Here is a 23,509-nt window from a genome sequence, read left to right as displayed (position 1 = left end):
TCCCACTGCTGTTACATGTAGCCCCAACGCATCAGTACTCCCAATGCTGTTAGATTAAACTCCAAAAATAACAGTATTCCCAGGTCTGGGATGAGTTATTCAGTGTGTGTGGCATCAGAAAGGATCGCAGACAAATTATCATAAATACATAGTACAAAACTAAAAGGGTTGCCAAACTTAAATATAAACAAAATGACCTTTGCAAGTAGTCAAGATAAATTCGAAACTACTAGTAAGTATTATAAGTGATAAAACTGAGTTTGCAAAATAACAGGTTGAGGGTATTTAAAAACATTATTAATGCTACAACCTATGAGTTGACATACTCAAAATTGATTTCAGAAAGAAAACGATTGACAGTATGTGTTGAATTTCCACGAAGAAAAGTGCTAAAATAGACAAACACTGGGGGTATAGGTTCATTGGTTAAAGATCACTAAATCATGATGGAGAAAGTGTTGAAAACATTCCAGCCTGAAATACTAATTCAAGTAAAAATAACATCATGGTTTCGTCTTTCCTGCTACTTTGCAGTAAACATCATAAAACAATGCTGTAATACACAATATTAAATTCATTTTAAGTTTTGAACGCATAAAATAATTAAGTACAACAGAAATGAAATTATGTTGAGTTCCTAAATGTATGACGTAATAGGGCCGCATTAGATCAAGTGTTGGGGCGGAATCGGGAGGGGGGTGGTGGTGTCCAAACTTTCAAAAGTAACCCATCTCCCTTTAAACGATATGCGAACTGCAATAAAAGAACTATGATTATTTTAGGAAGTTTTGTATCACCACTTTTATTATATCATATATGTTGTTCATATTGAGTGTACATTGTTGCTTTGATATTTAAGATCTCCGCTAATGTGAGTGTATACAGTTTGAATCAGGATCAAACACTACGTTTATAGACTCCAATCCCTGTAATATTACGTCAGATATCATGCTTAAATATTTTATGAACTTGTACAATATACTGGAAGTAAAATGAGTTTTTGGAATGAGAGAAATGTTAAATTTTGTTACGCTGTCGAGATTAATTTTCAAACGTTACTTTGTGACTCGTGTAACATTGAAACACCATGACGATTTATTAACAATGTTGGCATGCAAATATTTAGATGGAAATAGTAACCAATGGCGATCCACAATGCAGTCTGAAAGAAGAGTCACACTTGACCCAAATTTCATGTAACTTCCAATCATATGCATTACATGGCATGATCGTATTACATTGCACGATCGTATTACATGGTATGATCGTATCTATGCTACTGGTCATGACTGCATTTAATTTTACACTTATGAACGCATACATATACATACATACATACATACATATATATATATATATATATATATATATATATATATATATATATATATATATATATATATATACATACATACGTACATACATGCGGAATCTTCTCAGAATGGTAAATGGTAAATTCCATTATTAATTGTAAATACACTTTTTAAAAAAACCTCAAAAGCTCAAAACAGAGTACATGTTTACGTATTATTCGACTAAATCATACACGACAATCAAATGGATCGGTTGAATTCTTTTAATAAATATAGAAATGTGTTGTATAGCTATTTGCTACTAACAAGATGTGACCAACTAAAACAATTTACAAGCAACATGCATAGACTTGTATCAGGAATATTTCAACTTTAGAAAGAACGTGAAATCAGACTGAAGCCAAATTAATTCATTAAGATTAACTCCTTTCTTCAGATGGAGTACCAAACAGATAAAGTACTTATATATTACATAAGTATTACAGAAATCCAAGGAAATATTTTAAGACATACGTTGTTTCTAATTCATCCGAACAGATGGTTGCTGATCATCTGTTTTACAACTTGTTAATATCCGAATTTTCATTGAAATACAAAAATCATATTTCCAGTACATGTTCTGGCCAGAATGTGCCTGTATATTATACTTTTTATATCGATGCATGAATACACCTCAACTTATATGAACATTCTCCCCGTGATCACAACGTATGTAATAAATAAATAACAGGTGCTTTGTTACATATACTTTTATAACTATTTCTCATATCAAAGAAGAACATATGTATTATTTCTTTTTTGTAATAATTCGCAAAATAACAAATGAGGTCGATGTGAACAGTGTAGACATAACTTTCACAATTTCTATCCTCGTGCGCTGAAGGCACTAAACAAGACTGTTTGTTTAAGGTGCCCTAAATGTGTAAAATTAAAATTCTTTCCTAGATCCGTCTGGAACTTATGGCATGGTATATATATATATATATATATATATATATATATATATATATATATATATATATATATATATACACATATACACATTATACGTAGACCGTTAATCTTCTCCATCAAATTTCCAGGTACATAGTTCTGAAATAAAGAACGAAGAATAGTATATACATAAGTGTGTGCACAAGATGATAAAGTTAAAGACATTGTGAGCTACGTGTTCAAAACGTTTCGAGAATACGGGATTGGCTTAATTACCTACTACCTTGAGTGGCTTCAATTTGTTTCATTTTGGAACTTAATAGTTTAGTTTTGCAATAGTACCTGTTTAGAAGATCTAAAAAACAACATACTTCAACATTCTTAATTATTAATAAACTATATACAGAAGGAGTGTAGGTCAGGAGAACATAATAGCTACACTATTTAGCAATCGACAGCGAAATCGTGAAATAGAATGTTATTTCCTTTCTTTTTTATATTTGCTATTTTGATTCTACATTTCCTTTACCTGCGTAAATTGTTTCCCACTTGGATCTACTTTTCCATCATGACCTTCACAAACTCTGCAAAGAAAAGAGCCATTCGTAACAATTATGCATTTTACATGCATCTCTCTCTCTCTCTCGTTAGATAATACAAGCTCCTCAACCCACGAATATTGATTTAATTTTGGGCTAAATGCGTCCAATTATTGTTATTGATTTTCTATATTATATATCAGTAAGATAAATTAAGCATGTTCTATATTATATATCACTAAGATAAGATAAGCATGTTCTATATTATATATCAGTAAGATCAGATAAGCATGTTCTATATTATATATCAGTAAGATAAGATGAGCATGTTCTATATTATATATAATACAGTTATCTGCTTCATTTCCCTAGTACTCGTATTAGCAACGTTGTCGATTTAACTGTATATATATATATATATATATATATATATATATATATATATATATATTGTAACTGGATCCATGCAAAATCGATAATAGGGGAGAAAACTTCTCCTTTTACTGTCCAACGAATCAATTATGATATTTTGCAAGGTTTTACCGTTGTAATTAATACAGCCATCCCCGTCTATATCTGCCGTTTTGATCATGGCTTTAGCCTCGTCTTTCGAAAATGGGGTATCCCCAATTTCTGTCATGGCGGCTTGCAGTTCCTTTACATCGATTTTCCCATTGCCATCTTTGTCAAATTTGCTAAATGCGGCTCTTAACTCTTCTGCTTCTTCCTCTGTTGATTTAGCTTTGCTCATCATTTTGACGAACTCGTTAAATTCTATTGTTCCATTGCCTGAAATGCATAAATATTCTTTGAAAATAACCCAGTTTTTACTCTTCTTTTCTACAGGGACGCGGGGAAAAAAGAGACAGTTAAATTGTGACTTACATGAGTTATTCATTGATAAAATATCTTGAATAGATTTTTTAAAAATTCATCTAAATAAGAAAAACAATGTATTGAGAGATAATAAAAGGAAAATACTTTTCACATGTTGTCCCCGGCCAGCTGGAGATGTACCTGAGCAAAGATGGAAACAACACCCATTCAAAATGTATGGGACGTATTGACATGTTCACTCAGCTAACTATATTCTTAGTACCACCGACCATTGAAACAAACTAACGTGACCGATCAGGCGCCTTTGTTAATGACGACATGTTTTATTCAAGTGCTTTATATAGTTTCAACATGGCAAAATATGAATTACATTCAAATTTGTTTTCTGTTGACAAAAATCTTAAAATAAATTTTGATGACGAAATATTTACTTTCATAGCCTCAAATAAATATGTGTAAATATTTGAGATTTTCACAAGCCAATATTTACCATTACAAGAAAATTGATCCAGAATGGGTTTACGGGGAGTTGTCCATTTTAAATTACTCACCGGGTGATTGGTTGTATAATTAAAACGATTATATACGATATGCGAGGCTTTAACATTAGCTGAAGCATTTGGGAAAATTTTTTTAATTTATTAAGGCTTTACTTTCGTGTTGCAAATTTCCAATAGTGTTACAGCAAACTTATTAAACTATGTATTGTTTCTGTAAACAGATTCCTCTATGGTTTAGTTCAAGGTAAATGTTATATTTAAAAAAAGCAGTTCGCTGATTTAAAATAGAGTTGCTAATATCTATCTTGCATTGTTTGCTATGGATGCCAGTACAAACCGTTTGAGTCAAGCTCTGCAATCAGTTCCTGTAATTCAGTTTCTGTAGGGTTATAACACAGGCATCGCAAGACGGTGCCGAGTTCCTCAGAGGAAATCCGATTATCGCCGTTCTTGTCGAATAGCTCGAACTTCTCCTTGTACTCTGAAATGTCGTGTAAAAACAGAAATTGCATGTCCATTCAAAATGTCAAATGTTGCGCTGCTTTAAAGCGATTCTTTTACAAGACCTTGCAACCAACAAAATTACAGTACCTCTCACGCCAAATGAATTTGCCTTGTTTAGAGGAATACATAGGTATAGCAAAATGTTATCATGGAGATATGACCGTTTGAGTACACAAGTGCCTATTATATATTATATATTTATATATATATATATATATATATATATATATATATATATATATATATATATATATATATAGAGAGAGAGAGAGAGAGAGAGAGAGAGAGAGAGAGAGAGAGAGAGACAGACAGACATACAGACAGAGAGAAAGACAGACAGACAGAGAGACAGACAGACAGAGAGAGAGAGACACACAGACAGAGATAGACAGACAGACAGAGGTTAAGCTTAGAGCAGAGTCATAGACAGAGACAGACAGAAACACTTAGAGTGAAACAAACAGTGTGTGACAAAGACAGTCTTCAAATTTAGTTATAGATACCGTAGTTGCACAGTGCCATTTTCGTTGTAGAAAGAACGTATGTAGCATCGAGTTAGTGTATACCTTAAATCCTAACAATTTTTAGACATTTATATAAAATTCTTGATTATGGCAACTGAGGTTTATATCAGAAGATTAGTTCAAGGAACATTGTAAACCAAACGTTTTCTCCACAAGACCTTCGTTTATCCTCCATAGGCAAAAGTCATATATTAAATAAAATAAATTAAATTAATTTTTGACAGATTAAATTTGGTTCTGACTACTTAAGGTTGACTCAATAAGTGAAGAACTACTTGCCCTATAATTTTCTCATCCCTCTATGTCCGCGACAAAATAATGAAGAGTCCTTTTATCCGCCTTTTCGGTAACACAAGTAAAGAGAATGACTGAATGAATGGCAACTTGACCAGTCAAAAAAGGAAAATGGTGGGGGATGAGGGTGGAGAAGGATGGGATTTAAACTTTCAGCTAAGATGCGTTCTTACAACATTACTACCTGGCATTTTGCAACCTTGGGTCGGTTCACCTAACAGTTACAGAATTTTCTTTTATATAAGTAGTGTAATTAAATATATATTACAAACTCTATAGACCCATATCTGCCGTCCATAATGCACCGGCAGACCTGGGTCTATGCATTATGTCAGATTTTTCAGCAAAACAAACAACATAAACCCTGATCATATCAGGGTCGGTGTGTGTGTGTGTGTGTGTGTGTGTGTGTGTGCAGTTGGACCCGGCATATGGTACCAGGTGAAATTCGTCAAACACGCATTTAAAGCAAAACGCAAGGAAAAAAAAACTAGAAAGAGCAGATCTCCAACCATTTTGCAGGAGGAAAAGTCTGGACAGTTATATGGCGTTGTGATCGATGTGAAAGCTACACCTGGGGATCACTTTGATGAGAATTATGGCAAAATTACCTGTAATATTTGTGGATCACATATATTAGGACTACGGCTAAATATTACCTGCAATAGTTTCCTCTGGCAACTTATCCTGGAAAGAAAGAAATAATTTTTAAATTTCTGATGCAAAAACGGTTTTAAAAATGGCAGCTAGAAAACTCGGCAGATAGGAACCCCCGGCTAGACTTAAAGGTAGTTATGTGTTTTATACCCGCACAATGGAACCACGTTTGGATCATCAGAACCAGAAAAGAATTTGTCGTGGGTGGGGTGGGGTAGGGAAGAGGGAATTTAGTGGCAATATAACGGGGACCACAGGGATATCTACCTGTTAAGGGGGGGGGGCACAGGGGAAGGCCGATGCGAGTGTCCGCATGAACCGTTTAAGAATATCGGCCTGAATGGTTTAGGTAAACGAGCACCAGACTAGTTTAGGCACGTGAAAAAGATCTTAAGAAAACCGAGCACCAGACTAGTTTAGGCACTAGATCTTAAGAAAACCGAGCACCAAACCGAACTCTGTCTACTGGTAGCTAAAATTACAAAATTGACAAAAATATAATTTTGGTTTGAACATGTTCAACGAAACTTTTCAACAACGTTTAGTAGAAACGGACTAAGAGAAAAATATGATCTTTTAACAGCCGATAAAAGATGCGTAAAATATAAACGTTTCCATCTGGTTGCTCGGAATACAACACAATTGCTTGAGAAAATTCCAAAATTTAAACTTTCTGCGAGCTTATCCTCAGGAGTAATGCATACGTCATTACGAACAGTATTCTCGAGACTTTTTGCTTGTTGGGATTATTTTGTAACGTGGAACCATATGCGTTTTTATTAATTATTTAATTGATTTTTAGTACGTGGCATTACCAGTCGAAAACTTCAGATAAGAGTACAGACAAATCAGACAAATATGTAGCAAGACAACCCCACTCAAGTATGAAATTAAGGTACCCTGAATGGGTGGTTGTTAGTAGTAAATGGGGTCACTTTAGCGTAAAGGGGAATTAGCATTAAAAAACACCCTGGGTCACTTTGGCGTCAATGGGAAATTTAACATTACGAAAACACCTGGGTCACTTTGGCGTCAAGGGAAATTTAACATGGGAATAGAGTTTGGGTCTGTTGAGCGACAAGGGAAATTAACATGGGGAATAAATCGTGGGTCTGTTGAGCGACAAAATGGAACAGGGTCGGGACCCTATTTTAATAAGGTCCCGACCTGAGGGGTCTATGGAAAGGGAACAGGGGAGAGGGATAGAACACAGACACACACACACACACACACACATATTAAATAAAAAAAGGGGTAGGCAATTGAAAGCCGATCTCTTTTCGAGAAATGTGGGTGGCCCTGAACAGGGCCTTTGGGTTTATATATGCCCTTAACATGAAGGGCATCTGTGACTTCTTCTTGTCCTTAGGCTTCGTCTCACTGTAGGACCATAAATCAGGACTCTTTGAGGCATCCTTGCCTCTCCACGTAAATCCTACGTATCCATAGGTTGCTGGCGGTCCTATGGACAACTGTCCATTCGGATCGGACATACATCGGTATGTCCGTCCTGAACATCATTGTTGACACAATTGTGGAAGATTCAACGTCAGTCCACATGCTGAGGCGACGAGAACAGGTAAATCAATGCAGTGAACTTCGTTTATTTATAGGTAGAGGAAGGATTGAAACGGATTGAGTTCATTGACCAATCCAAACACGCGTTACAAAATTCAGTCAGCTCGCATCCAATCCGAAGAGAACAGTCTGTGACGTCACGTGGTCTATATAGATTCGCTACCGCCTGTGTGCAGTCAGTCGATGCGAGACAGTGATTCAACATGACGGAAACTCAGAAAAGGATCGATTGGGGTGCACCAACAGTGGAGACTACACAAGGGAACCCGGACTTACTTTCAGAAGAGGTACATTGGGATTTTGTGGATTTTCTTACCTCGCAAGAATTTGTTCCGGAACCATCGTCACCTTCATTACCACACGTGGAGAATTTTAGACAGAGACAGAAAGAAGAATTGGAGAAATTTATACAACGACAAAAGGAAGCGGAACAAACTTTTCTTTTACAGCAACAACAGCAAGAAGAGGTAAGGAAAAAACAACAACAACAACAACAAGCAGCAGCAAAGAAACAAGAGGGTGAAAATCAAACGGTCACGGTACTGTTAGACATTTTAGCGGAGTTAAGAAGTTTGAAACAAATGTATCAGACTTCTTTATCACGACCGAAGAGAATACGACCTTCCCGAGCTAAACACTCCAACCCTGTGACTAAGCCTACCGAACCACCCTTAGTGATTTCAACCCAATCATCATCATCAGAAGTAGGCCTCGGCCGTGGCAAAGGCTTAAGGCAGTTAAAGTTGATTGCTTAAACTCACCCCTACACCAAAAACCAAAGGCCCTTTTCAGGGCCACCCACTTCTCTCGAAAAGAGATCGACTTTCAATTGCCAATAACTCAAAAAAAAACACAAAAAAAAACCATTTTACCCCTATAGTACGTGTATATGAGTGCGTGAGTGTAGCTTCTTATTTAAAATCAAAACTCAAAGACACTTACCTTTTTATAAATAGTTACAATCCAATTCACAATTCACAACAGAGCACTTTAAAAAGTACATTCACTTCTTCTGTCTCACTGTTTAGTCTCTCTGTTTTTTCAATTTCTTCACCATCACAGTCTTTTCCTCCTCTTCCTCCTCACTTTCTTTCCTTCTTCTTTTCTTCTCCTGTTTCTTTTTCTTCACCTGTCTGCTATCTTCCTCCTCTTCTTCCTCTGAAGAATCCCTCTCTTCTTCTGACTCCTCTTGTTTCTTTTTTGGGCAATCTGGAGACCAATGTCCTTTTTCTTGACAATAATAACAGGTATCTTGACTTTTGTCTCTTTTAACCCCTGTTTATCTTTTTTGACGGTCTGGACACTCTGAAGACCAATGCCGTTTCTTCTGACAGATATAGCAAGTATCTTCACTTTTATCTCGAAAGGAAGGAGAGTAGTCCGTCGGCTGGTCTGAAGAAAATTTTCTAATGACCCCTCGCAACGCTCTGATGAAACGTTCCATCTGGGTAGTCTCTTCTATCGTTGTGCTCGGTTTGAGAGTGAAATGAATAGTGAAAGGACAAGACACATACCCTTTATATACGCTGGTCTGCTAGGACTATAAATGACTCCATGGTGTTTAAACTTGAGTCATTTGACGTTTTGCACTCATTTGAGAAGAAAGAAGAAGAAAGTAAGAGGCAGAAACGTGATCTATCGCCTCGTACCAGAGCTGAAGTCTTGGCACAAATTCATGCCAGTGATTTTGAAGAGGACATGAGTGAACCAGAATCCGAACCCTCTAAACGAAGTTCACCACCCTTAGTTAACCCTGAAAAGTACTATTCCATTCGAGAGACAGAAAAGCGCTCCTCTAGAAAATTTAGAACCACGGCTTACAAATACACGGTGAAGTTTAAAGATTTCAAGTTCGAAGTACCGTTAGAGAAAGCAGAAGGGTTCATCACCGGGGTGTGGGATTCTTTGCTCACCACACTCAAGCGACAATGTCAACCCAAAGAAGACGATCGCTTGAGACTTTCCATTCAACACGACGGTTTGAAATCCCCTGTTTGGATCGAGTTTAGCAGCCCTGCAGAATTGACTGCTTCCAAAGTCATGGACAAGATTCAACACGTACAACAATCCAATGACCAGTTTGACATCACCGATGGAAAAGCCACACTGTCCATGACCCACGTCTCTCCTCCTCAAGGGACTGGCCGGAAAAAAGTCTTATTGGTGAACGACCTTCACAGCACCAAAAAGAGTCTCGTCCGAATTCACAACCCTCAAGACCAGATGTGTTTAGCCAGAGCCATCGTAGTGGGACGAACCTATGTGAACAAGAATGACACGGTAGAATGGAAAACAGCCTGGAAAACTATTCAACAATCCGACAGAGCCAAACAACGAAATGAAGCAGAACTCCTGCTACAACAAGCCGGACTGTCCAAAGACAAACCCTGTGGCATTCTTGAGATGCAAAAATTGCAAGATGCCCTAGCTCCACGATACACCTTGAAAGTGCACCCTCAAGAAGTGCGCGGACCTGTGTTGTTTCGAGGGAAAGACTTTAAGGACGGAAAATACATTCATGTCTATTATCACGATGACCATTTCGATACCATTACCAGTATCACCGGATTCCTGGGATATGTTTATTACTGTGAGAAATGTGACCATGGTTATAACAATCGAGAGCAACACAAGCATTGCGGATTGAAATGCTCAGGACGTTTGGCCTCTCCACCCTGTCTGAGCGAAGGACCAGTGCATTGTTCAACTTGTCTGCGCACGTTTGTCAGCCCTACCTGTTACCAACAACATTTGAAGACGCAAGGTTCACAGCAGAAATGTGCTTGTCAACTGCTGCGATTGTGCCCTACGTGTGGACAAGGCATACGTACCAACAGTGCCAAGGCACACGTATGTTCAGGAAAGAAAAAATGTCACATCTGTCACCACATCGTGGACTTGGAACATCAATGCTACGTGCAAAAATACCAATCCTAATTTCTGCGTGGCTCATCGAGCGTGCGAGAAGTGCATTCAAGAACCTATCTTCAGTCATTGCCCTCACTGCAGCAATATTCCTGGAGGACGGGAAAAAATCTTTCGGGGACCGAACACGCTAGCCGATTTTGCGATGCTAGAGTAACTCCTGTCAACAATTTCATGCATTCCTTGTTCAGCGAAGTGGACTTGTACTTGAATAACAAACTGGTCAGCAGCAGCATGGATACTTACCCATATCGTGCCTACCTGGAAAATCTCTTGACGTACGGAAAAGAAGCCAAGAATACTCATCTGGATGCTTGCGTGGTATGGAAACCTGACACGGCAGGTGTAGGCACGTTTAGCGACACTGTCCTGACAAAAGATGGCAATCCTCACAATGTGGGGTTTAACGACCGTCGTAAGAAAATTCTGCAAGGGCGAAGTTTAGAACTGATGGATCGTTTGCATTTGGACATGTGGTTACAAGAAAAGTATTTGCTCAACGGGGTGGATATCCGTCTGAGACTGAATCGTAGCAGTGCCGCTTTCCATTTGATAGCCCATGCCAATGAATACAAAACTATCATTCAAGAAGCCCGACTTTACGTGCGTCGTGTGGAAGTGTTACCTAAAGTGGGAAACGACGTCAGTCAGACGTTGAGCAGAACGACCGCCAAGTATCCGATACGACGCGTAGAAGTGAAAACGTTCACCATTCCCGCTGGACAGCGATCCATGATCGAAGATCATCTGTTCCAAGGACAGTTACCCAAACGTTTGATTGTTGGTATCTTCAGGAATTCAGCCTTCAACGGAACCCACGATCAAATTCCTTTTGAGTTTCAACATTACAATGTGTCCAAGATCGAAGTCAGTCGCGACGGCAAGACCTTGTGTACCCGACCCTTTGAGCCCAACTTTGGTGTCGCGAAGAATTATTTGAGATCGTACTTGTCCCTGTACGAAGACACCGGACAGTTAGGAACCAACACCAGCCACGGTATTTCGTACGACGATTATGCAGGAGGCTATGCTTTGTGGGGTTTTGATTTCACTCCAGACCAAGGCAGCGACGAGGGACATTTCCACCCTATAAAATCGGGTCAGATTCGTGTAGAACTTCAGTTTGCAAATCCACCTCCAGATCACAAAGTGAACGTCCTCCTGTATGCAGAATTTGACAATACCATAGAAATCAACAGTTTGAGAGAAGTCATTCTAGACTATTAGAAGCCATGGAAGACTGTTATCCCTCTTTGCCTAGTGGAGAAACTTTGAAGATGGAATGTAAGGAGACCGGGGAAGAAGAATCTCAAGACAAGGACGAAGAAGTTATCATGATGAAGTCAAGATGGCCAGAACAAGAAGCCCATTTAGTCTCCTGTTTTGCCAAACACTTGGTCGAAAAATTGACGGAATTGATCAAGAAAGATTGCTATGGATGTCAAAACGATCATCCCAGTCAGATTCAACACGATAAATGCCTAATGCTGAGTCAAGAAGAAAAATTGACGAGTATCTGGACGAAGCTTGGAGTCTCATCTCGGACGAAGTCGTGTTGCATCAGTGGTATAAAGACTTGCGTGAACATTCTTGACCACCATTAACCACTCAAGAGATCCATCGTATCGAAGCTCTCCTGAATCAGAGTGGGGAGACGAAGCGAAGAAACGGTTATTTGTCAGACATTTTCAAGCAAAAAGTCAGGATCGAATTGATGACTTATTATTACCTGTGAAGAAGAAAAAAACACACAAAACATGGATACCTGGGAACTTTATTACCTTTTGAACCACAGTTCGTACACGGCTTCTTGGAATCATGTCGTCTGTGCTAAAGATGAACTCCCTCATCGCAAACCTCAAGACCATCTAGCTTATGTGATCAACACGGACGACAGTCATCTCCCAGGAACCCACTGGGTAGCCGTCTACTTTCCTCAAGAAGGATGTGTGGAATATTTCGATTCGTATGGATTGCCCCCTTTGGAAGACGATATGATTGACTTTATGAGAAGAAATGCTCAGACCACCCGATTCAAAAATGTGAAATTACAAGGCACAGATTCCTTGGTGTGTGGACAATATTGTGTGTATTTTCTGCATCATCGCAGCCTGGGCTATCCCTTAGAACATTTAGTGACTCATTTTGATCCTCGTTCTTCTTCTAGAAACGATGTGAAAGTAGATCAATGGTTTTGTGACCATTGTGCTTATCTTTTGTCTCAAGCTAGGAAACGTAGTGTCCATCAATGGCCTAATGATTTCCAACAGTGGAAATCACAATTTCATTCACAACGTTGTCAGCCTTGTCCAAAATAATGTGTGAGTTGGAAAAAAAATGTTTGTCATTTGAAACAAAATGTTTGATGTTATATTGTTGGATTATTGTTAAAAATGTTAGAGCTGTTTGTTAGTGTTAAGTGATTTTGAATAAAAAATGTTGTTTTGAAAAAAAATGCCTTTGTGGTTTGTTTGACTATAGAAATCTTGATTCATGCTCTTTGACTTCTTACTATCCCTCTCATGGCACTCATTGAACGTTCCGACTCGAAAACCGTGGAGGGATGTTTTCCTTCACGTCCGCGCTTTGACTTTAAAGCCGGGGCAGCCTCCAGTCTAACCATCCATTGTCGACTCATCCTCCTACGAAGATGTGCTCCAAACTAGCTAAGCTAAACGAAGCCTACGTGAATTTTCATAGGGTCAGACACAGTCTGATACCGAAGCCAGAAGAGATAGAGAATGTGAGAATTCTAAAAGTCACTGAAGACCTGATAGAAGAGCTCTTCAGAGAAGAAGTGAACAGGGAGAAAGAAGAATGGACAGAGAAGTACAGACTTCAGAAACAGCAGAGAGAGAGCAGCAACAACAGCAACAGCAGCAGCAGCAACCTGAACCTGACAGAGGCTTTGTCGATTGTCGTATCGACACCAAAGAGTTCTTCTTCTCTTTCCGAAGAAGCAGACCTATCGTCAGAAAGTCTATCGTCAGAGGACATCGCATTCTTAGAAACTAAAAGATTGCCATAGCAAACAAAAAAAACAGCCCTTTTCAGGGCTACCCAATACTCTAGAAAAGAAATAGTAATCCATTTGCCAATGTGTGTAGGTAGAGTAGTATGAATATAAACACTGATTCTTTTTTATAGTGTGAGTGTATGTGTTTGTGTATATGATTGTGTGTTTGTAAGTGCTCACGTACGTTTGTGTGGATAGTAGATTATGATATGTTTTTTTTTTTTTTTGCTGTTTCACGTGTGGGGAGAGTAAATTTGGGGTTTGATTGGATTGCTTTGCGTATGTGGATAGCATATTATTTGTTTAATAAAATTTTTTAGAATAGTGATGGGTAGTATAAAAAGTGAGTGACTGCTTCTTTTAGGTCCGCGCGTTGTTTGGTTATGATCTAGGTAAGATCAATTTTGTTTTAGGGGGATGTTTTCCATCACGTCCGCGCTTTCAGCATAAATTAAAAATCGTTCGGCAGTCTAGCTACCCTTGTTGATTGATCAACACCACCAGAAAAACACCAGACTAGCTAAACTGCTTGAACTTCATGTACACCTGGAATATGCCAGGCGTATAGTGAATGAGCTGGCTGCAGAGGCCATCGTAGAAGAGGGAAGGATGAAAGAGGAGGAGAGAAGAAACAAAGAAGAGGAGGAGAGAAGAAACAAAGAAGAAGAGGAGAGAAGAAACAAAGAGGCAGAAAAGGAGAGAGGAAATTTCAGAATCCCAGAGACAGAAGATTGGGGTTCTGAAGCCACTTATCCAGCCTCTGCTCTCCCCCAAAAAAGAGTGAAAAGAGACTGGGGAAGAAGATGTGTGTGTGGTGCCAGGCCTGGAAGGTGCCATCATTAACCAGGTGCCATGGAGTTCAAAAACAAACAGCCCTTTTCAGGGCTACCCAATACTCTAGAAAAGAAATAGTAATCGATTTGCCAATGTGTGTATGTAGAGTAGTGTGAATACAAACAATGACTTTTTTTCTTGTGTGTGTGTGTGTGTGTGTGTGTGTGTGTGTTTGTTTGTAAGCGCTCACGTACGTTTGTGTGGATAGTAGATTTGGGTTTAATTTTAATGCTTTGCGTGTGTGAATAGTAGATTAGGTTTTTTTTTATTGATGCTTCACGTATGTGGATAGTAGATCATATGAAATAAGAAAAGTAGGGGATTTTTTCCTTCACGTCCGCGCTTTAACTATAAAACTAACAGTGTTTGCCATTGGAGCCCATTCCACGGAATAAGCAAACAAGAAGATGCCAGCAGCTTCAGCTTTGTATAACAACCTTATGGGAAGTTGGTACTGGATGGTGGATGGATTGAATGTAGCAGAAAGGCTTGAACAGGAATGGAGGCATGCAGTGACAAAAGACTTCGTTACAAGACAAGTAACCAGCCTCCACTTAGCAATCGATATTGTGAAAGAAATGATAGAGGATGAGGAGAAGAGAATCAGAGGTTTCATTAACCCACCGTATGTGAAAGTGGGCAAGTTGAAAGAAGCCATAGTTTATGTGACGAGTGTAAGGTGTTTTTTTAGATAACATTGTAGAATGGACAGATTGGTCTTTTGTGAAGTGGGGCTTAGACAAGCTTAAGAAAGCGGAAGAAGTAATGAAGAAAGTGCTGACCGAAGAGGTCAAGAACATCAAAGAAAAGTGGTCAAAGGAAAGAAAAGAGGAAGAAAATAGAAAGAAAAAGGAAGAACTAGAGAAACTAAACGCTAACTGGATGAAAATCCAACAGAAGTTCCGAGCCATGGGTCACCCGGACTGGATACCGGAAACAGAAAAGAAGAAGAAGAAAGGAATGATGGAAAAAATAAGGGGATGGATAAAGAAGTTAAGGAGTTAGAAGAAAAAGAAGAAACCCAAAGGCCCTTTTCAGGGCCACTCCAATTTCTCGAAAAGAGATCGACTTTTAATTGCCTATCCCTTTTTTTTATTTTTTTTATTTTTTAAAAAAAGAAATCCCATGTTCAATTCCCCTTGTCCATAGAATTGCTTTTTTTTCTCCCATGTTAAATTTCCCTTGTCGTTCAACAGACCCACGATTTATTCCCCATGTTAATTTTCCTTGTCGCTCAACAGACCCAAACTCTATTCCCATGTTAAATTTCCCTTGACGCCAAAGTCACCCAGGGGTTTTCGTAATGTTAAATTTCCCATTGACGCCAAAGTGACCCAGGGTGTTTTTTAATGCTAATTCCCCTTGATGCTAAAGTGACCCCATTTACTATTGTTGTTGGATGATTAAAGAACAAAATTATTTGTGACATTAATGCGTTTAAGGATCCGTCAGTTAGCATTGGCTTGTATTTCACGGCAGTGAGATGCTATAAGACACCTTGTTTCATTTGTTTCTGTCATAGTAAATATTTATCTTATATCGATTTATACATTCATACTTCTTGTTGAACTTGCTCTATATGCCTGAGATGTCGAAAGAAGACGAGTGCATAGGTGAAGGGAGTTTAAGGAAAATACCCACTTGCTCTTGTTATAACGTGGCTTCAACCAATGGTTGCCAACATTCAAGGTACATAATTTGCAGATAATATATCCTTGATTTCCATAATAGTTGCAATATCTCCAATCTTATTTCCTTCCCTTTTCAAATGTCAAACATCATATTCAAAGAGTGAATACATAAACTTAGATTATATCTGTGCCAGTATGTGCCTGCGTATATTTTACATCAAGGTCAGTTTAGACTATTTTACGCGAAAATAAGGAATTATAAAATAAAACCAAGAGTATAAAGGAAATTGAGTACCTAATAAAGCTAAGTACAAACTGCGTTACAAAACAAGACAAAAAGTCTGCCACACAAAAATCATTTACAATTTGTTTCCAGAAACGTTATGAGCAACTTTAATAAGACGGGAAAAAAGTTCATAGATTTTAGGTGCGATTATCAATGTTTCGGGTTGCCACCATAAGCCTTGCTATCATTTGTGTCATCACTGGTCTAGGAATGTGTACACAAACGGTTACAAATTACGTGAAGGCAAAAGTGTACAAGTGAATAACGTGCATAAATGGCCAGTCGGACAAAGGGGTGAATATATTGATAAGCGATTTTACCTATGTATGTATGTATGTATGTATGTATGTATTTGTCAATGTCTTCGCAGAGAAACCAACTAGGTAGCCAGATAAGCATGATGTGTACATACATGCCTATACATACATACATACATACATACATACATACATACATACATACATACGTACGTACGTACGTATGTACATACATACATACATTCAGTCAGTCATTCAGTTAGTCTGTCTGTCAGCCATACATACATATGTACGTACGTACATACATAGATACATACATACATGCATGCCTACATACACACACATACATACATACATACATACATACATACATACATACGTACATACATACATACATGTTCATCAGCTATAACTGTCTCACAGCATGTGAAAATGATCGACACCGTCGCTAAATTCATGTAGGCAGTAACAATGCTTCAATTAACGTTTGTTATTTCAAACAGTAACATTGACAAAAATTTGTTTTACTACTAGAAATGTCTGCACTCACCATTGTTTTTCTAGATGTTTGTTCGTATGTAGATATGTATTTCCTGGTTTGTTACGCTGTCCGCAGAACTTCAAAACACAACGTTAGATCTCCCAAGTCAACAAACAAACTGCCCGTTGACACAGTTACACTGATCTGTTACTTTAATTATAGATGACAATGTGGTACCCGGTTCTAATAAGTTTACATGTAGCGTATATTGGCAACGCAAGGCTGTATGTCACCTCCCAAACATGACGGTGACTTTATACAGGTTTTGAAAAGGAGTACTATAGTCTATTCAAAATGTACCTATACAAACGTGTTTATCGCGAGCGTTTGTTAGAACAGTACACACCTGATAGATATTCAATCAATTTACAGACTTATGTACAAAATATGATGTCTTCCCACGTTGATAGCATGAGCATTTACATTGCAGGATAAGGGGACGTCCATTAATTATGTCAAGAATTTTTAGGCAATTTTTTACACCCCGTTCCCCGTGTCAACAACTGTTAAACTTTCAGTGACCCCCCTAATAAAATTGTACCCCCCCCTCGCCCCCAAACTAACAATATTTTATACGGCTGGCTTTTATGCTAGAAATAGAATTATGGAAATTAAAAGGTCAACAAATAAATTTTAACACATTTTTTACTTGTTTAACAGATTTCAAATTGACTATAATACTTTGAATTCATGTAAAAATCGAGAGTTTATATTCTAGCTTTCGTATATAGGTTACAGCAATTTTACAGCACATGCAAATGGGGGGGGGGGGGGGGGCATTTGCCTGAAATGAACAAGAGTCTGTTATCAAAGTGTACAATATTTGTAAGGAATTAAGGTTACTGCATCTGGTTGAAGAAGTTGTATGCTTGTGTAGGCTACATAATTTATATTATGTATTATGTTAAAGATGACTGTATAATAGTCAAGCTCTCAAGTTTACTAGGCTCAGTTATCCATCCTTGGAGGGATATCTCATGGACTTTAATATATATAGCATCTATACATATAACATAGATGCTATTTAATAGAAGTCCATGTATAGCTATACTATTTAGATGTCTATGGATCTGTGCAGTCTATGAATTTAGTAACAGCTTCCCTTAAAATATGTCTACAGTCTACAGTCTACATTGAATAAAAACAAAATATGATGATGCAAGACTATGACTTCCCTGGCAAGAGCTCAACCGGTTTAGGATTAAACTGGTGGGCTGTTGACGGGCGAGCGAGTGTGTGCCATACCAAAGCACCGACTAATTTTCAATTTTTTGATTTATTAAATTTATTGTAAAAAATGACATTATTCACGTCAATTTATCTTGAACTCCCCCTCCCCCATGTCAACAATTTTCAAACTTCTTCAAACCCCGTCCCCGCCCCATTTTGTTGACATAATTACTGGACGACCCCTAAAATGTGCATGCATAATATTTTAGCCACATAAAGAAACGAAAATGCGTACGCATAGTACAAGTAGAGATGTAACCTCTTGCTAAAATATCCGTCTCTTTACATGTCAGTTTATAAATTCGCAAGGGCACTTCCCATCAGTTTTTCTCTTTTGTATGTATTAAATTATTTCAGTTATGACCGCTTGGAAAAGTTACAAGTATGTGCGCGCACGCATATGTGTGACTGTGCACGCGCTACTTCTTGTGTTCATTGTTTGTATTTTTACCTTTTAAATACGTTAATCAGAGGCATTAGTTTAAAATTGAATACACGTGCTGTCACCGCGGAAAAGTGTTATAAATGTAATGTTCTTATCATAAAGCGGTCATCAAGTAAATAAATACCCAGGTTAACTCTTTCTTGTGTTCCTTCAGTTGCTACTAGAGACCATTTACCTACCTTGCATTCAAAACGAAAACTGCTTCAGTCTTGTTTATATTCCTGTGCAAGGGGAGTGTAACCGATCAATAGCGCTGTCGATTTTGCTCCTGCCCCAAAACAAGGTCTAGAATAAAGTCACATGATACGTCCTGTCCAAGATCCTGTCTTACAAAAGCTGTGAAGTACTTAATCGATTTACCCTATCATCAAAGGAATAATTTTAAAATTTAGCATCCAATCTATATGCCGAGTGTCCTAGTGTGAATATTGAACTTGGAAACTCCGTCTAAACAAGGGAGTTAATGTACTAAGGAAACGCACCAAACGCATTCTGAACGAAAGTTCTAATGTGGTATATGATAGCACTTCAGTAGAATATCACTGTTCTAATATCCAAATGGTTTTACCTTTTAAGGTAAATCCATTGAAAGAAAACGTCACGAATTTACTTGAAGGGTAATCTAACGAAATTAATAAATATCAAAGTCATTAAGTAATTTCTCGGTAACCCAGTACGGTGCTGTATGTTTAGAATAGATATTTCAGCTATGCATTTTAAAAGATAAAATTATAAATAAATCTAGTTTCCTTTCATAACCCTCTCATGGCTGGTACAACACTGAATAAGAACGCTGCGAATCTAATTCATTTATATAACCACCACATGCAAAGCAGATAAACAACTCGAAATCACTCGAATTTGATTCCAAAGGTATTTTAAATTATTATATGGTGCGGTCAGCATTTTAGTTTTTTTATAAAATACTTTAACCATCACCAGCTAGGGCAGTCATGACAACTCTACAGTACCAATGTACACCCTAGCTCACGTGATGTTTTCCTGACTTCCATTCAACGTTTATGGCCTATTTAGACCGAAATATAACGTTGACGTGAACTTGGCAAGTCGACTTGATTTGTGAAGGAAATAGTTCAACGTATTGTACGTGTCCCCTACACACGTTACGTGACCTCACATATGAAGTGGATTCTACGGTGTTAGAATGCCAATCATAAGAATAGTGTCATTAACCCAAATGACTCAAATAAAAACTATATTATAAAAAAAATGTATATGATATGTATATCAGTAACATCAGTTTCTTCTTGTTATATATGTAATTTCATAACAATTCAAGTCCCTATTTGTTCCTATATTTGGAAGACGAATTTTGTAACCTTTCAGCTTAAAGGAATACCCATTTGCAGATATTTTAATTGCAAAATAAGTCAACATTTCAGGCGTAAAATTCACAAAACAGTTCAGAGAGCAAATGGAGTTAGCTTACAAAAGCGTAAAACATTATATGCAACAATAGTATAAAATACTTATCATATTAAATATATAGAATACAAATATTTCTTAAAGGAAGCGTTTCCTGTTGCTTTATTTATGTTGTGCCATAGTGAGCGAAATAGATTTCAAAATTTTAAAACACTGTTTGAACCACATTTTGCGAAACACGGGTTATAGTTGTATTTTGTGACATATCGAATGCGATGTCAGAACGCTGTTGCACATATGAGATGAGCGATCTGGAATTTTAACGTAGCTTTAAAAAAAATTCACACATATCGCTACGATGTCTTCAGTGTGATAGTTTATAGTGATGTCTAGCAGACATGTGGCATGATGTCCCACCCAGTCACATTATCCTGACACCAGGCGGACAAGTCGCAACACTAACCTCTTAATGCTGAGTGCCAAGCGAGGCTGGTGTTAGTACCATTTTTTAAAAAAGTCTTTGGCATGACTCGGCCGGGGATCGAATCCACGACCTACCGCATCCGAGTCGGATGCTCTAACCACTAGGCCACTGGAGCGGTACAGATAGGGGACGGCTTCCGAAGACGGTGACATATATCATAAGACATAATTAGAAAGTATTTACAGGTTACTGCATTTGTATGGGAAAATATGAACGTCTTTTTCGGATGGAAATAATGCACGACCTTGGGAGTGCAGTATATCCATCCGACAAAACAAGTTCATATTTTCTCATACAAATTCAGTTACCTTTTTAGTATATGTTCATTTTCTTATTCTACCTAAGGTTTAATTATATTTTTTAAAAATACACTACAAGAAACGAAGTAACTGAATGTATGCCGTATTCCAAACTAAATATACAAGCGCAGATTCATCAATACACATCAACATTATTAATGCGCACATAACTCCGCACAGATAAATTGGAACTTAGTCGCACTCTAGCCATAACTTTCGAATGAAAATGGCGTTTTGGTCTACTTAAAATTGCACTTTGGAGTCATAGTGTGAATGAATGCGCATTGCAACAACTTTTCCATTTGATCTGGAATGATTAGATTTTGGTATTTTTGTCGATTCTACTGATTATGGACTGGATGTATCTGTGACAATTCTACATGAAGTACATTTGATTTCAACAGCGTGTTGACATCTGCGGGTGTGTTTCTGTTTTGTCACTTAATGTTTGAAATCATACTGTGGGGAAAATATGAAGTCTTTCAATTGCAATTATCAAAAGGACGCTATGGAATATTATGTTTATCTTGAAAACCCATGACATGGCTCATGTAATTCGGATTTGCAGAACTAAGAAAGTATATTTTGAGGAAATTCAGACTGTAAACTGTAAGCATATTTTTGCCATTTTTATTACCAGCTAAAGACGACAGTTCATGCCTTGTCACTGGCACGTTTTTTTAAGGACCATCTCTGACGTCTATAGCTAGCCTAAATCCGAAACACTGTATCAACAAGGTTAACGCGGTATGTGGCAAAGCAGCTCGTATGTAGCAGTCCACGAAACATCTGCTTTAGTTCATTCAAAACAAATATAATCAACATGATTAGTTTACAATGTAGTTCCTAATACACTACTGGACACACGTGAGTGCAATACGAAGTGAGCGTGAGGGTAATATCGTAAAATACTGAACGATTCTGAGAATATAAAATTAACGGAGAAAAAAAAATGAGCGTATAATAATTTACAGTTTTACACCCACTCATTCCTATATAGAATCGATAACACTGAAATCAGACAAGAACCTAATATTTCTAGCACGTTTACAGAATTATTAAACCATCCGTATCCAGGATAGTTCAACACTTAAAACAAGGTCTGTTTTCTCTGGAGCTAACACTCGAAGGTATCATTTGACGGAAAGATTTGTATCAAAGTCTACCATAACAGCAAACATTATTTCATAGAAATTGATATTCATTAGCGCAGCTCTACTATCGCGCTCTCTGAAATCTTATTAAGCTAGAGATGATAGCATGATCTAACTGCGACACCAAAATTCATCAACCCTCAATGCTTGAACCGAATGATCATTGGCTACGTTGTTTTGATTTAAGCGAGCAAAAAGAATACCTAATGTTGAATAGACTACCCAAGTTTCCCAGCTCGCGTGCACACACTTGCAGGAGGAATGAATCTATCTATCTATCTATCTATCTATCTATCTATCTATATATATATATATATATATATATATATATATATATATATATATATATATATATTCCGTACAACACAAATTATTAATTAAAGATACACATATAAGCTGACTGTTATTGCCGTTTGCGTCATTTACTTAGTATTACAGCTATTCTGCGCACACATACTGCAGTCAGTCATGTATTTTGAAAAAAGGACCTCGTGAAAGATTATATATCGTTTTAAACAATACCCAACACAATGCGATTGGAACACAAACCTATTAGTCAATATTAAACGGATCAAAACCTTCTAAGAACATGTTTAAACTCTGTATAAATATTAAACTGTGATGATGTAATCAATATCTTTTTTTGTGTCCTTTGTATTACAGATGCTGACTTTTTGGATCAACTTCAAAAGGAACTTATAAATAATGAAGGATACAAAACTGAAATTCTATAAAGACTCCAAAGGAAACCCTACGTTTGGAATCGGCCACAAAATCACGCCAGATGACACAGAATATAATAATTCGTTGGGAACAAAGATCTCCAAGAAGAGGATCGAGAAAGCGCTCAAAGCCGATGTGAAGGCGACTATAGAGAGTTGGTGTCAGCTTTTCAAGGATTTCCAGAATCTACCGAAAGAAGTCCCGCTGATCATCTTGAACATGAGGTTCAATCTAGGTCACGCGGGATTTGCGAAATTCAAGAAGTTTCGAGAGGCTGTTAATAATGGAGACTGGGATAAAGCTGCCGATGAAATGGTAGACAGTAAATGGTACAAACAAGTACCTAACAGAGCAAAAAGGCTTGAGGAAAGAATGAGGAAAGTAGAGAAAATGTGTTGATAAGTGTATTTTCTTTCGAATTTGTTAGGTATCGTTTTCACGAGCTGTCAGAATGGATTCAGCTTAACAGGACTAAATATATGGTTGTATATTCAATGCTTATAATTTATATATATATATATATATATATATATATATATATATATATATATATATATATATATATATATACTTAAATCATAACTGAAATAAAGAACATTACCTTGAAACTTTATAACTG

General features: G+C 37.5%; 1 protein-coding gene and 1 pseudogene across 1 annotated transcript; one reads left to right on the top strand and one right to left on the bottom strand.

Moving 5' to 3' along the window:
- Positions 1 to 1,562: 1,562 nt before the first annotated feature.
- Positions 1,563 to 17,423, bottom strand: LOC149775254 (calmodulin-alpha-like). Its single transcript, XM_089943041.1, has 6 exons — positions 17,179 to 17,423; positions 6,104 to 6,131; positions 4,460 to 4,603; positions 3,329 to 3,574; positions 2,776 to 2,830; positions 1,563 to 2,405 (listed from the first exon to the last, which is right to left on the bottom strand). Exons 1-5 carry the CDS (start codon positions 17,179 to 17,181, stop codon positions 2,802 to 2,804), a joined length of 450 nt encoding a protein of 149 aa, XP_089799167.1. The 5' UTR covers positions 17,182 to 17,423; the 3' UTR covers positions 1,563 to 2,405; positions 2,776 to 2,801.
- A 2,186-nt stretch (positions 17,424 to 19,609) lies between these two features.
- LOC149775253 (putative T4-type lysozyme 2) lies at positions 19,610 to 23,289 on the top strand (annotated as a pseudogene).
- The last annotated feature ends 220 nt before the right edge of the window (positions 23,290 to 23,509 follow it).

The sequence above is a fragment of the Sinohyriopsis cumingii genome, chromosome 19 (genome assembly GCF_028554795.1).
Source record: "Sinohyriopsis cumingii isolate HCF-2022 chromosome 19, ASM2855479v2, whole genome shotgun sequence".
Classification (NCBI taxonomy): Eukaryota; Metazoa; Mollusca; class Bivalvia; order Unionida; family Unionidae; genus Sinohyriopsis; species Sinohyriopsis cumingii.
The sequence above is the reverse complement of the archived record's forward strand: the minus strand, read 5'-3'. Positions and strand labels throughout refer to the sequence as shown.